At 41.7% G+C, this 16,202-nt stretch overlaps 1 protein-coding gene across 2 annotated transcripts in view; it reads right to left on the reverse strand.

The window, feature by feature from the left end:
* The window catches only part of LOC126190870 (solute carrier family 35 member F5), a 167,490-nt gene that overhangs the window by 102,592 nt on the left and 48,696 nt on the right, over window positions 1–16,202 (reverse strand). For both annotated transcript variants that reach the window (XM_049931469.1, XM_049931468.1), the window contains one exon: window positions 5,838–5,975. In XM_049931469.1, coding sequence (XP_049787426.1) covers window positions 5,838–5,915 — 78 coding nt within the window. In that variant the 5' untranslated portion in view covers window positions 5,916–5,975. The remainder of the gene's footprint in view (window positions 1–5,837; window positions 5,976–16,202) is intronic.

Raw genomic sequence — 16,202 nt, forward strand, 5'->3', positions numbered from 1 at the left:
CACTTTGTAGTGGAAGGTAGATTGATGATAGATCAGAATGCCTTCGTAGTATTTGCAGACCTAGAGAAAGCCTCTGACAGTGTAAGGAGGAATAAGATCTTCACAATCCTTGGAAGACAATGGCTAAATTGCAGAGACAGAAAAAATATACATCTACAAAACATAAAGGGGAGTAATAAAAGGTTAAGGAGACAGTACAGCTGGTAAATACCTTCCAGTACTGCTGACAAACAATTCCTTGCTTCATCAGAGGAGAGAGGGGGATAGGTTTTGGAAGGTCAGAAAGGACAGCATGCCTCTAGACGAGGACAGGTGTGATGTGTGGACAAGGGAAGACAATGATGAAGGGAGACAGAAGTGTCAGAGACAGTAAAAGGTCAAAGATAATATACTGGTAAGCACTATGCCAGCTGTGGTTCAGAGGTAACAGGGGACATATTGACACATAAAGAAAGATTGAGAAGAAGATATATGATAAGTGCATTTAACATACAGAGGTGTACAAAAACCATAATAACTGGAGGGAATCTAAATTAGATTGAAAATCGATGGAGGGAGGGAGGGAAGTGGGTCGGACAAATGATGCAAGGGAATAAGGCAAAAGGGTCAACAACAAAATTCTTAGGTCTGTCTTAAACTGCGGATCAATAAGTGACTGTTTGCCAACCGTAAGGTGCATTAATGAAATGTACATATTCATTAACATCCATGCCGCAACAAATGATAAAAATTAGGACTTTGAAAATATAGACAAATTCTGGAATGCTGCAGATACCACAATGGGATACATTCTAGAACACCACCTGTAAATCTTACTGGGTGTACAAGTAGTACTTCACTTTAAGTATAAGAACAAGTTTCTTGTGGTGGCCTTCTTTGTAGCAGTGGTTTAAAAGAAAAACATCTTTTACACGCTGCAAATAAAGTTTTTTTTTTTTTTTTTTTTACTTCTGGACCCAGACAATACTGCTGTGCATTACCCACCATGTAAAAAGGCCAACAAAAAATGAAAAACTGTTATTTCAATTATGTGAGAAACATAATATTCAGCCAATGTTCATGCAATTCGGACATCTGCCCAGAAAATAAACGACAATAATGATCAGCAGTGTCAAACAAGGGATACGTACTGAGTGAGATCCAAACCTCTTAACAGAAAGAGCAACAGAACAGCTGCTATTGATTCACCTCTGTGTCTTGATTCACCACCAAAAACTACAGGAAAAAGAAAATTATTTCATGGAGCTAGCACAACCAGTAGAGAAGGACTTTGAAAATACAAAAAGACAATTGGTACACACTGCAAAAGATATAAATAGATCAAAATGATAAGGAAACATGTTTGGTGGAATGAGAACTTGGAACAGACATTGAAAGATAGTTCAATTGGTTGGAGAAAATGTTATGCTTCCAAGAAAGAAGAAGACCAGCTGATCAAAAACAGGAAAGAAGATATGCTATGAGAAACTGAAATATCAAAATTAGCTACTGACAAAGATAGAGCAAAACTATCAATGAGATGCGTTCTGTGAATATTATAGAAATAATAAGGGTGGATATAAGGGCACAAACAATCTCCCTGTCTCCAAAGGAAAAATGGAACCTTACCAACATCATCAAATGGAGAAAGCCATGACATCCAACAATGAAAAATCCAGGATGGAATAATAACAATATTATGACAAGGATAGATTGCTACTCATCATATAATGAGGATGTTGAGTCACAGACAGGCACAACAAAAAGACTGCTAAACAAGTAAGTTTTAGGCCAAAAGACCTTCTTCTGAATTAGACAATGTGTACACACACACACACACACACACACACACACACACACACACACACACAAACTGTCTCTGGCTGTCGAGACCAGACTGAAAGTAACAGCGCATGATGGGAGAAACAGCACATGATGGGAGAAGCAATCTAGGTGGTTGGGGTAAGGAGGAGGCTGGGGCAAGAAGGGGGAGGGATAGCAGGGTAGGAGTGGAGAGCAGCAAAGTGCTGCTCATGGGAGCATACAGGGACAAGGTGGAGAGAGGGTATGGCAGCTAGGTGCAATCAGGTTAGACAAAGTGCATGGATGGGGGAATGGAAAAGGAGAGAAACAAAAATACTCAGAACATGGGTACATTGGTGGAATAGAAGGCTTTGTAGTACTGGAGTGGGAGCAAGGAAGAGGTTAGGTGATTGAAGGACAATGACTAATGAAGGCTGAGGTGAGGAGGGTTACAGGAACAGGGGACACATTTCTGGGAGAGTTCCCACCTATGAAATTCAGAAAAGCTGGTGTTGCTAGTAAGGACCCACATGACACAAGCTGTGAAGCAGTTACTGAAATGGAGAACATTGTGTTGGTCAACATGCTCAGCAACTAGGTGGTCCAACTTCTTCTTGGCCACAGTTTGTTGGATGCCATTCATGTGGACAGACAGCTTGCTGGTTGTGATGTCCATGTAGAATGCAGCACAGTGGATGCAGCTTAGCTTGTACATCACATGACTGATTTCACAGGTAGCCCTGTCTTTGATGGGGCAGACAATGCTTGTGAGCAGACTGGAGTATATTGTGGTGGGAGGTTATATGGTACAGGTTTTGCAACCACATCTCTTACAGGGATATGACCCATGAGGCAATAGTTTGGGAGTAGAGTTTGAGTGCGGATGGGCAAGGATATTGTGTAGGGTCAGTGGGTAGCAGAGTAGCACTGTGGGAAGAGTGGGGAAGATAATAAGTACAACATTTCTCATTCCAGGGCATGAAGTGAGTTAGTCAAAACCCTGGCAGAGAATGTGATTCAGTTGCTCCAGTTCTGGGTGGTACTGTTCCTCTGTGGTCAGGTGGTGGGACTTACGAGATGGTGGGTGACTGGAGAGATAAAGCACGCAAACTTGTTTCTGTACAAAGTTGTGAGGGTAATTAACAGTCTGTGAAAGCCTCAGTGGGACCTTGGTATATTTTGAGAGGGACTGCTCAACACTACTGATGTGACAGCTATGGGTGACTAGGCCGTATGGAAAGGACTTCTTGATATGGAATGGACAGCAGATGCCGAAGTGGAGGTATTGCTGGTGGGTTTGATATGGAGGGAGGTACTAATGTAGCCATCTTTGAGTTGGAGGTCACATCATGGCAGATGGCTCACTGGATTGAGGAGGACCATGTGAAGCAAAAGGGGGAGAAGGTGTTGAGGTTCTGGAGGAATGTAGATAGGGTATCCTCACCCTTGATCGAGAATACGAAGTTGTTATCAATGAATCTCAAGCATGTGAGGGGTTTGAGATTCTAGGTGATTAGGAAGGGTTTCTCTAAATGTCCCATGAATAGGTTGGTATTGGATGGTGCCAAGCAGGTGCCCATTGCCATACCCTGGATTTGTTTGTAGGTGATGCCTTCAAGGAAAGTAATTGTAGGTGAGAATATTGGTTGTAGTGACCAGGAAGGTCACCACAGTTCCCAATGCCTGACGGGTTCTAAACCTACTACTGCTGTGAGTAATTGCTCTGCAGCTGTTCACATACTGAGCAGAGTGCTGCCAAAGTACACGCACTGCTGGAGTGACCTCGAAGTAGCCAATCACGGCTCAAGATTCAGGACATACAGTAATGGCCGCAATGCGAAACACTAATCAGCTCAATATCACTGCCTGGCAAGGATTTTAGCGAGCAGTGGGGCAAGCAGCAATGGTGCAGGCTAAATGGACCAGTGAGATACAGGGCATTTGACTCATCACCGCTGTGCCATGCCAGTGAGCAGCAAGCCACGAGGTCGCAACATAAACGCATGCTTAGAAATCCATACTCCTGAACACTGTAAGATGTGCCAACCCAAACATGAAACAACAAGAGAGGAAGAAAAATCTGGAAAAAAAATTTGGGAAGCACTTTCTTAATACCGACTCATGCAGTTTGGTATGGTTTTAGTCAAGGGAGACCAAGAGATGAAGACACTAAACAGATCCAGAGGGATGTAGGTTGCAGTAGGTACAGGGAGATGAAGAAGCCTGCACAGGATAGAGTAGCACGGAGAGCTGCATCAAACCAGTCTCTGGACTGAAGACCACAACAACAATATAGGTCAATACACTACAAGGTATCACAGTCTTTTTTTAAATCAAAGAAGATATTGTGGAGTATAGACAACAGGTAGAAGCCATCCTTATAACAGACCCTATGCAGTTCAATCCTCAATTGTGGGTTGGCTCTACCAAAATCCACAGTAGAGATCAACAAAAGACTCCCCATCTCAACAGAGAAACACAACTGCCAGTTAACCATTCATAAAAGCAACTTACAAACATTTGTGATATAGACGGGTCTTAGCTGCCCACGAGTTTTGCTGAAACAATCACACTTAATCTCTACCCAGCTGGGAGCTTGCTTTTACACCAGATACAATTAAGACTGCAAGAATGTGATTCTTCCTCCCCATCAAACTGTCGACATTACTATAGTGGAATGGTTTGTGTGCCTAATCTATGGTGACATCCATACCATAAGTGCAACCGCATCTTAGTAGTATATATGAAGAGTTCCCTGAAGAAAGATGGGCAAGCAGCCTATTCAGTAGTTGCACGGGCAACAGCCTGAATGACTGACTGATCTAGCCTTGTAACATGTTATATTTTTACTGTAAATGCTGAAAGCAAGGAGAAATTAGTAATTTTATTTCCTGAGGACACACAGCCTACTGTATTGTGGAAAGCTACATCAAACCAGTATTCAGACTAAAGACTTAACAAGTTCACGAAGGTGGTGTCATAAATATACACCCAGAAATTATAGCATTTGGTTGCATACTCTGTAGGGTCCAAGTGGTGTGTTGTAGCCAAGGCCCAGAGCACTGTGAAGTTACCAATCACTGATAGGTGTGTTAAATGGTAGTAGTGTAAGACAGGTAGATTTCCTCACCCATTTTTTCTGTGGACAGAAGGCATATGGACAGTTGTCGGATGCAAACATTCGAGCAAAATGTGTGGCAAAGAGTTCTGCAATAACAGTAGGTTCAGTACACACATCAACATCTACACATTACAGAGAGTAAAATCCACAGCTGTATATACGTGAACAGTCAAACCTATAATGCTGTATTGTGTGGTGCTTACTAAAAATGTCTGCAAGTATGAATGTACAGACACCAACTGAAGCTCTTTCAAGGGAAAACTATTTTTAAAATTACCAAAGCTGTTACATAGGGTAAAGATAAGATTCAGGGAATCAAATTTCCAGAAGGGCAATACCTATTGCTGGATAATATGATAGCTGTCCAAGTTCTAATACGTGGTAAAAATAACCATTACAGTTCCACTGGATGACAATTGTAAATGCACCCAGGGGTGGTGGGAAGTAGGCAAAAAGATAGCTCCTGTTTTGGCCTCCGCTTGTACTTGTTGAGTAGTAACAATGTCTACATGTAGAATTTCAACACCTGTCACATCAAGAATGGGGGGAGGGGGGTGACAATGCTTAAGTACAACTGCACAGTGGGTGGAATACGTGTTACTTCCCCACAGCATATTACTGTAAAATTTTGAAATAATGGAGTACAAACTCCAAAATGGGAACAGAACACAACTGATCCACAATGAATGAGGGAAAAGAAAGTCTGGAGAAAGTAAAGTGAATAACTGTAATTAGTGTTCTAGGGATGGTAAAGCACCTAGTCATTAAATATCACTAGAGTGCAATAACTGGTACTGCTTTAAGACCATTGTCTATAAATAACAAAGCATTTTCTAAGCCTGTTAAAGAAAACATACACAAATACAACATTATAAGTATACTAAGGTGGGATACATTAACAACATAAAGAAGTGAAGCAGCAAGTAATACTCACCATGTATGTAGCTGGTTTACTGCACTGATTCCGCCAAGGAGGCCAAATGCACAATCCCAACAAGTAAAGTGTGAACATCGATGTCTTCACATAGGTGCTGAAGAATGGCTTCTCAAACTCTGCATTATGATAAATGTACTGCAAACACAGATGAAAATATTCCATCAACTGCAGTCATAATATTTCCAGGATACATAATTATAGTCTATTGTGCAGTGAAACACACGCAATAAAATGCATCCAACATACATATTTCACCATACTACTAATTTGGGACTTTTTAAAATATGTGGTACTTTACTTCCTCTGTTCTACAATGCTTTGAGTTCACTAAAAAGTGGTGGTGGTTAGACAGGTGTGGGAGACGGTCATGGTCGGATGGAATTCTTGTAATCGAACTGGTCAGTGGCTCATTTTAGCTATGTATTGTACTTCTCAATACAATCAGATAAATTGATTACTCCATATATGCGCATTCTTTAAAATCATAAAAAAAGATTTTGGTTTCTTTGATTATAATTAAATTAATTGTAGAGAGATGTCTCATTTATGTAAAAAAATTAAAAAGGAATGCATAATAAGGAATTATTTCAAAAAGTTGTGATCAACAGATTTGTCATAAGCGGTATAGAGCAAAGCATGTCACTGTTTATCTGCTGACGAAATTCATGCATTTGATTTTAATAATTAGCAAAACGAACAGAAGACGTCGGAACCTCCATCCATCTGTGACTTTTACACAGTCCCAACACTGGCTATCTGCCAAGATCCCTTACTTCCAACCTTGTCTCATCTTCCTAAGTCCATTTTCAATAACACTAGCCTCCCAACAGAGGAAAGAACACTCGTGTGCAGCCTCAAAACAGACCCTAACTTCTTCATCTTCCACGCAGATCAAGGTTCCATTACTGCCACAATAAACTGTAGTAACTACCTAACAGAAGGTATTCACCAACCGTCTAACTCTTCCATCCACAAGCACTGCCCAAGTGATCCTGTCTCAGAACACTAGCATGACCCAGTCCCTACTCATATTCCTAGCCCCACTCCAGAGAACATCTATCCTGAATCAACCTTCTTCCTATCCTTCCCTCTTTCCAAAAAAGGAATGCACGCACACCCACCTTCTATATGCTCCTCAAAATACATAAAACAAACCGTCTGGGCTGTTCCACTGCAGTTGGTTCCCCATAAAGAATCTTTACCTTAGGTGACCTACAGCACCAACTCGCAGCCACAGCCTTATGCCCTACTGGAAGTACAACACCACCACCTTCCATCACCTGTCTATCCTCCCTGTTCCATTACCATCCAGCTCTCTCTTTGTCACTTTCAATGTCACTTCCCCATACACTAACATCTTCGAAGTCAACAGCCTTGCCATTACAGAACAGAACCTCTCCTAACAGCCTACCACCTCATTTCTTAGATAGATGATCAACTATATCATTATCTGCAACCTTTTCTTCTCCAAGAAGAAGATATATAAATAAACCTATGGTATGTCCACCTGCAAAGGCCTAGTTGGCCAAAAGCTCACTTTCTGACAGTCTTTTTTTTGTGCCTATCTGCAACTGAGCATCTTCACTATACGGTGAGTAGCAACTATCCTTATCATAATACCGTAGGACATCCTTGTATGCTAACCTGTTTAAATGGACAACTAGAAGACCCTTCTAGCCATCCAAGATATTACACCCCTTGTCTGGCTGAGATTCATTAACAAAATCTTCAAGATCTGGAATCAGGACCAAGGCACTGTTCTCATTCTTCAAAAGCCATGAAACCTTTTCTCCTATGCATTTCTCTTAGTCATCTTAAACTTAGCTTATCACCTTTCTGGACACAGACCACCACTCTCAAACATGTCCATAAAAACCTATGTACACACAAATCCAACCAACCGTCAACAGAATCTCCACCTATACAGCTCCCACCCCCTCCACAGTAAAAAGATCTCTCCTTGTCATATTAAATCTCCCCCAATTACAACATTATGCAATTCATTTAGTTTGATGGTTTAAAGTAGCATTATACATTTTTTTCACATTTTCTGTCATCAGTTAGGCGTTCATTCGAGCAAAATTATTGCCAAATCACTTTCGCTTGTCACACAAGACACATGGAATAAATGAGAGCAGAACAATCACATTTTGAAACTTTGACAGTCTTGTTAAACAGATACAAGTCAAAAAGTGTGCTCTCCTTTGTAAAAGAGTGGCAAATACAACGTAAGTTGTCATCGTATTTGCACTGCCTACATTGCAGTGAATGCAATGATTAGAGCACGTACTTATTTAAAACATAGCAGGAGTAAGCAGCTAAGAGGCTAGTTCAACCTGGAGGATGACGATTTGTATATCTAGCGACATTTAACAGGAATTCACAGCACTGCAACTATAATCACTGTAAATTTATACAAAACACAGGCTTTAAAATTTTTAGTTCAAGAAGCTACCCAGCAATAATATCTAAAAATAAACAGACTGAGAAAAAAGGACAGAAGTAACGATCAACAACACAGAACCAACCATCGCGGGAATAAAAATACACAACTTGCACCTTTCAGTTTAGAGTAGAAACAAGTTAATAGTAACCATAACTGTGGTATTGCACTTATTGTTAAAAATTTCAGTCCTTGGTGACTGAAAAGGTGTAGTTAATGATGTACATCGGGTAATGGTGAAAGCCGAACTGAAGACTACATTGTAGTGAGCAAGTGCACTATAGCATAGTAGACATTTTGAGTTACAGCTACAGTAATATTAATAGCTAACAATATGGAAAACTAGCTTGTGTGGTTGTAATAATATAGCAAACAGCATTGAAATTTATTTCTTGTGTGATAAGTAGAGAAGTTTTGAGAAACACGGATTTGGCACAACAAATCAGTAACCTGACAAAATCATCTTGGGATTCCATCTAGGTGGCTGCGTTAAAATTCCACAATGTTTCAAGGAGTTTCACTATCATCTTCTGCTGAAGTTTTGAGTTTATAAAGTTTTGAGATTATGTGAAAATCCCATATGCAGGGTCTCTCTCATAAGAGTCATGAGATGCAATTTCTCTGGTCTTTCAAAAGATATTTGCAGGGACAGTAAAACAGAAAGCATAACAAGTACTCTAGCCACAACTGAAAAACAGAAAGCATAACCAGTACTCTGGCCACAACTGATTAGCACTACACGGTTACATGCTAGAAGCAAAAAGCGCAGGCATAGCAACACATGAGTCACTGCAGGAGTACTGGTTATTATTTGTGTTTTACTTCCACTGTTGACACATACTGATAAAACGAATATCGCACTAGACTAATTTGGGACTGCCCTATCAAATGGACACACAAAATTCCGCTTTACAAATCCTTTGTTTATAACAGAGAACAAATTGACACTTTCCATCAACACTAGGCACTGCATGAAAGACATGATGAACAGTATGTGTTTGGTATGACTCCAGCTACACAATGTAAAAATCAACTTGTAAATGTCTGCTGAAACATCAGACAAAATGCACCTAACGAATATTAGGAGAGACACCCAGTATATACCCAAGCGGCTGCCGCCTCTCCCCATCCTTTCCCCCATGGCATGGGGGTCAGCCTTCTGTGGCGAAGGGTGGATCGACATTTGACACTCGACAGTTGATGAATATGAGATGCGATCAAAAAGTAACAGGAATTTTTGTTTTTCTTAAGGCATCTTTATTTATTCATCAGCATCAACTTTATGGCCTTCAGAGTAACCTCTCTTAGATACAATACACTTCTTCCAGAACTTTTTCCTATCTTAGAAGCCATTCTGGAACTCGCTTTCCGTTATGGTGTTCAGCTTCTTGAGCAATCCTGTTTTTATTTCATCAATTGTGGAAAAAAATGTCTTTTCATGTTTTTTTTTGCCGCAAAAATACAAACAGGCATTGAGATGTCAGCAGGAACACTATCATGATGCTATTTCCACAAGTGGTTTTGTCACAGTTCTGATTGTTTCCTTCAGACTGCTTCACACAAACTTCTGGGTAGTATTTAGTCCTTATTGATTATACAACCATAAGGCAGGAACTCATGATGCACTGTCCCGTCATAATCAAAGAAAACAGTGAGAATTTGTTAAATTTTTTCCGGTCTTGGCTCTTCAGGCAGTTTCCACTGGGACGATTGGGCCTTGGTTTCGGCATCATACCCTGTGTACCCACGTTTTGTCAGCTGTTATAACCTTCTCTAGAAGTTCTGAATTGTTGTCGACTTCATTCAAAATCATGGAGCAATGTCTATGCAACATCGTTTTTGGTCGAAATTCAGTAACAGCAGAACAAACTTCTGCTACATGTCTTGTGCCCAAAACATTAAATAAATAAATAAAATAAACCGGCATGAGCTAAAGCATATGTCAACATCATCAGCAACCTCTCTGATGGTGATTCGACAATTTTACAGAATTGTTTTCTTTACTTCTTCCACACTGTCGTCAGTAGTTGATCCAGGGTGGTCATCATCTTCAGCATCTTCTTGACCCTCTTGAGAATGTTTATACTGCTCATAAGCTCTTGTCTTACTCAAAGAAGATTTGCCTGAAGCCACAGTGAACATTTTGAATGTGGTGCTACACTTTATTACATTTTTCAACTAAAATCTAATGCAAATTCTATGATTCATCTTTTCTGAAAGTATAAATTCACCAAGCACTCAAAAACACACATAATCTTTTCAACTGTCAACAATAAACTGAATAGTGAAAACAGCTGAAATTCAAAAATATATCAGGAAAATACCAACAAGATAAAAAAATTGAAAATAAGATGTATAAGGCCTGTGAAATTAAAAAATTCCCGTTAACGTTCGATCACACCTCACATAAGCAGACTGAAGTGACAAATGAAAATTTATACCAAGGCTGGGATTCAAACACAGATTGCCTATTAACTAGGCAGATGCACTAATCACTATGCCACCCTGGTGCAGTGGCTTTGCACAACTGAACAGGCTATTCTAGCACACCTCCCACCTCAAGCCACATTCCCATTCAAGCTTCAGCCTGCATGGGACTGAGGGTGGAGGTGTGCTGCAGTATTCTGTGCAGTTGTACAAAGCTACAGTGTCAGTGTGGCATAGTGGTTAGCTCACCTGCCTAGTGAGCAGGACATCCGGGTTCTTTTTCTTTTGTCACTTCAGTCTGCATGTGTACATCATAGATGCCGGAGACTTAAAAAGGTCTCTAGGATCATATGGTTTCATTTGCATTCAGTCTTACCAAGACTCATGAAGCATTAACTGCTGGATGCAGTCTTGGCATGTAGCTGCCAGTGTAAGGTTCCACACCACACTTAGCTGGTAACCCTCATCCCTTTTGACGAGACTGTCATGAAGTCTTATCTCAGTTTATTCTTTAATAATATCTTTAAGCCTTAGGAGTATGCATCTAATGTGTTCCGTGCAATGTTGTGAGGTACAGTGCTGTGTTTGCTTGACGTACTTGAGGCGACACTTGCAAGGGATGCTATATATACCAGATATTTGCAGTGCAGTTTGTCCTTTACTGATCAAGCATATCTTTAGACGCACACGTCCGGGGCATAAAGTTAAAGCCAGCAGTAGCAGAACACAGCCTAAACAAAGGACGTATGTTCAAATTTGGGAAAACAAAAATGTTGTGCCATGCTAGTGGCTTTAGGGTGAGCATTATTAAGGAACCAACTGAGATAAGGTTCCATGACAATCTCTTCTATAGGGATGAGGGCTACCAGTTAAGTCTGGCATCGAACCTTGCACTAGCAGGTATATAGCTATATGCCCTGACCATGCCCAGCGGTTGATGCTTCATGAATCTGTAGAAGATCAAATGTGTTGCGAGCCGAATGGCAGGGATGCGGACCACTGCATCAGGGGGAAGAGTTGGGGAGAGGCTGCTGCCGCTTAGGTATACATATGGGATGCCTGAGTAATCTCAACAGTTCATCAGAAGATGAAGAGTGTGGCAGTCATTGAAATGTCTCAAAATTTCAATGCAGCCACCTGGAAGGGAGCCCACTAATATTTTGTCAGTAGTATATGCCAGGGAAGTCTAAATTCACATATAAATGACTACTCTGATGGAAAAATTAAATAATTTGACTGTGACACTGATGATGGTTTGTTTTGCTTTAGGGTGCAAAAACAACTCAGGCCATAAGTGCCTATATCAGAACCTTACAACACTAAGACGAAAAAGGAGTTAAAAGTGACTACACATTAATCCCAATCTATGAAAGAAAAAGAGCTAAGAACAGGGACTTCCTCAAGGAGAAACATTCACAAAATATGCTGCAGAGACAACAGAGGTCCAGAACTAAAGATTAAATTTCCTTCACTATATTGCTATGATGGATAAAAAGTAGAACGCGGTCAACAGCCCATGTGTCATTCACTAAAATGGCCAACAACTCAGATGGCAAACATACACTAGAACATAAGTGATTAAAAAAGGGCCATTTGGATAGGAAATGGCAAACTGCCAAGGCTGATGACAACAAGCACACAGTTGTTGGGGGATCACCAATTAACAAATGGCAACAGCTAAAACTACAGTGTCCAATACGCAACGTAGCTAAAATGATCTCAAGGTATGAATTAAAAAATGCCTTCAGTCACAATTTTTCATGTTTTATTCTGTACACGATGCATTTCGGACCCTGTGCGTCCATCTTCAGGATCCGAAATGCATCATGTACTGAATAAAACACAAAAAATTGTGACTGAAAGCGTGTTTTAGTTCTTACCTTGAGTATACTGAGTACAGTCACATTTGAAGCTGCAAAATATGGATAAAATTTTAAAAAATAAATAAATAAAATGATTTACTTGTAGTGAGATGGCTAAAAGGTAGTCAGCCAAGTTACTGAGAGAGGTTTAATTCCCCGGAGCTTGTTCCCATGAAGGGAAGGTGAATGCTGATGCCAAGGTGACACCACCTGCAGACAGATGGCAATAAGGAGACCATCGGAAGGGGTGGAAGAACTAGTGGGCCAAGGTATGATGATTGCACCTTTGGCAGCAGTGTCAGCAACCTAATTTCCCATCAGACCGATGTGACCAGGGACCCACATAAACATCAAAGTGGCCCCCTCAAAGGTGAGCAAGTGAAAGCTTTCTTGGACCCATTGCACTAAGGTATTGACTGTGTACGGCACACAGAGGCTCTGAATCAGTGCAGATGACACAAATAAAAAGACTGTGTCACTGGATTACTGCGAGGCCTGATACAGAGCTCTGCTGTAAATACTGAGCCCTGTTCCAGAAGTGCCAATGACAAAAGCACACCCAACACCACACTCATTTTGAGAGTCATCAGGATACACAAAGGTACTACCGCTAAGTTCAGTGCGAAGGTCGAGAAACTTACAGCAACAGATCAAATCTGGAGTAGTTTCCTTAGGAAGCAAATGAAGTCCAAGATCAACAAGGGCCACTGCACAAATTCAAGGTGGTGAGGGGCTCACACCCACTGGGAAAGTGGCAGGTAACCGGCGGGGGCGATAGCCAAAAGGGAACTCGAGGAGGTAACAGAGAAGAGGGACCTGCACGGCATTCGTGGTCAAAGGAGTCATTGAAGGAGGCATAGTTTGGGTGGCTGGGCATGGCAGACAAATGACATGCATATCTGTGAGGATAACATCACTTCAGTAAGACAGCTTAAGTTCGGCAGCTTCTGCATATAGACTCTCAACCTGGCTAGCGTAAAAAGCACCAGTGGCCAAACAGATTCCACAACAGTGGATTGAATTTGGATGGTATAAGATGGACAAACATGCAAATGAATAAACGAAACACCCAGTCTAATTTTGAATGGACAAGAGACTGGTACGAATGGAAGATGGAGGTCTGATCCACTCCACAGGAAGTACCGCTTAGGACACACAGGACGCTGATAGACCGGGTACAACAGGCTGCCACATAAGACATAAGACATGTGAGAGCACCAAGAAAGTTTCCTATCAAGCATGAGCCACAGGAATTCCATAGTTTCAGTGAACAGAATATCAATAGGCATGCCCACAATGAAAAGAGGGTGGAAGAAATCCATTTTGTCACCAGAGATTCATACAAACGGTTTTGTCAATGGAAAACTGAAAGCCCTTGTCGATGTTCCACAAGTAAAGATGATCAAGACTTTGTTGAGACGCAGCTCAAGAAGACAAGTCCTTGGAGAATTGCAATAGATTGCAAAATCGTCAATGAAAAGGCAGCCAGAGATGCCCGGTGGGAGACAGGCCACGATAGTGTTAATGGCTATAGCAAAGAGGATGATGCTCTGGATGGAGCCCTGGGGCTCCATGTTTTCCTGTTTAAAGATGCTCGACAAGGCAGAATCCACATGCACCTTGAAAACTCTGCCTTTTAAAACTTCCTGAAGAAAATGGGGGAGACGTCCTTGGAAGCCCCATGTGTAGTGAGTATAGAGCATACCAGTCCTCCAGTCCTCTTAGGCCTTCTGCAAATCAGAAAACATGGCCATAGTCTGGTATTTCTGCAGAAAGCCATTCATGACATGGATTGACAAAGTGATAAAATGATCAACTGCATGATGGCGTGGTTGAAATCCCTATTATGTAGTGGTTAGTAAACGGCGAGACTCAAGCCACCACACCAGCTGGGCACGAATCATCTGTTCCACCACCTTGCAAACACAGCTAGTGGGAGAAACAGGGCAATAGTTAGAAGGAAGGTGTTTGTTCTTTCGGAGCTTGGGTATAGGTATGACAGTGGCTTCACGCCAGTGTCTGGGAAACATGCCACCTGCCCAGATGCAATTGTACGTATGAAGGAAAAAGTGCTTGCCACAAGAGAAAGCTGCAACAACATCTGAATGTGAACTTCGGCCGGCCCTGGAGCAGAAGACTGGGATGAAGTGAGAGCATGACCTAGCTCCCCCATAGTAAAGGCAGCATTGTAGCATTCATGATTCTGAGAGAAGACGGTTATCACCTGACCCTCCACCACTCGTTTCCAATTTAGGAAGGCAGGGTGATATGGGGTGGAGCTCAAAATCTCCACAAAATAGTGGCCTAATGTGTTGGAGATGGCAATGGGATCCACAATGGCATCATCTGCAATGGCCAGGCCAAAAATTGGAGAATGGACCTTGGTCCCAGAGAGCTGTCAGACGTTGGCCCACACAATAGAAGAGGGAATGGAACTGTTAAAACAACTAGTACATGAAATCCAGCTACGCTTTTTGGTATCCCGACAACACTGCACACACAACTGTTTGTAATGAATGCAGTTCGCCATCATATGGTGACGATTAAAAATGCGGAGAGCACATCTGCGCCGCAGCACACCACAATCTGGTGAGAGATCTGGATTTGGTGCAGTACAGGTGAAGTGTGGCGAATGGAATATTCTGTGATGGTAAAGATAACTTTTGTACAATATTCTACCTGGTCATTACAATTGAGGAAGTGTTGTTCACTGAGGCCACCAGAGAGGAGTAAAGCCTCCAGTCAGTCTTAGAACACTGCCAACTGGGTTTATACGTAGGAGTGGTTGTTTGTTGTTGTTGTTGTTGTGCTCTTCAGTCCTGAGACTGGTTTGATGCAGCTCTCCATGCTACTCTATCCTGTGCAACCTTCTTCATCTCCCAGTATCTACTGCAACTTTCATCCTTCTGAATCTGCTTAGTGTATTCGTCTCTTGGCCTCCCTCTACGATTTTTACCCTCCACGCTGCCCTCCAATACTAAATTGGTGATCCCTTGATGCCTCAGAACATGTCCTACCAACCAATCCCTTCTTCTCGTCAAGTTGTGCCACAAACTTCTCTTCTCCCCAATCCTATTCAATACTTCCTCATTAGTTATGTGATCTACCCATCTAATCTTCAGCATTCTTCTGTAGCACCACATTTCGAAAGCTTCTATTCTCTTCTTCTCCAAACTATTTATCGTCCATGTTTCACTTCCACACATGGCTACACTCCATACAAATACTTTCAGAAATGACTTCCTGACACTTAAATCTATACTCGATGTTAACAAATTTCTCTTCTTCAGAAACGCTTTCCTTGCCATTGCGTAGGAGGGGTAGTAGTCAGCAAATGGATAGCACATGGGAAATGGTTGCTCAAGTTTGTCTCAGAGATAATGGACCACACAAGATGAGAGCCCTCCCCCCCATGAACCATGGACCTTGCCACTGGTGGGGAGGCTTGCGTGCCTCAGCGATACAGATGGCCGTACCGTAGGTGCAACCACAACGGAGGGGTATCTGTTGAGAGGCCAGACAAACGTGTGGTTCCTGAAGAGGGGCAGCAGCCTTTTCAGTAGTTGCAGGAGCAACAGTCTGGATGATTGACTGATATGGCCTTGTAACAGATCCCTTAATCGAGCAGGT

Source organism: Schistocerca cancellata, chromosome 6 (assembly GCF_023864275.1).
Source record: "Schistocerca cancellata isolate TAMUIC-IGC-003103 chromosome 6, iqSchCanc2.1, whole genome shotgun sequence".
Classification (NCBI taxonomy): Eukaryota; Metazoa; Arthropoda; class Insecta; order Orthoptera; family Acrididae; genus Schistocerca; species Schistocerca cancellata.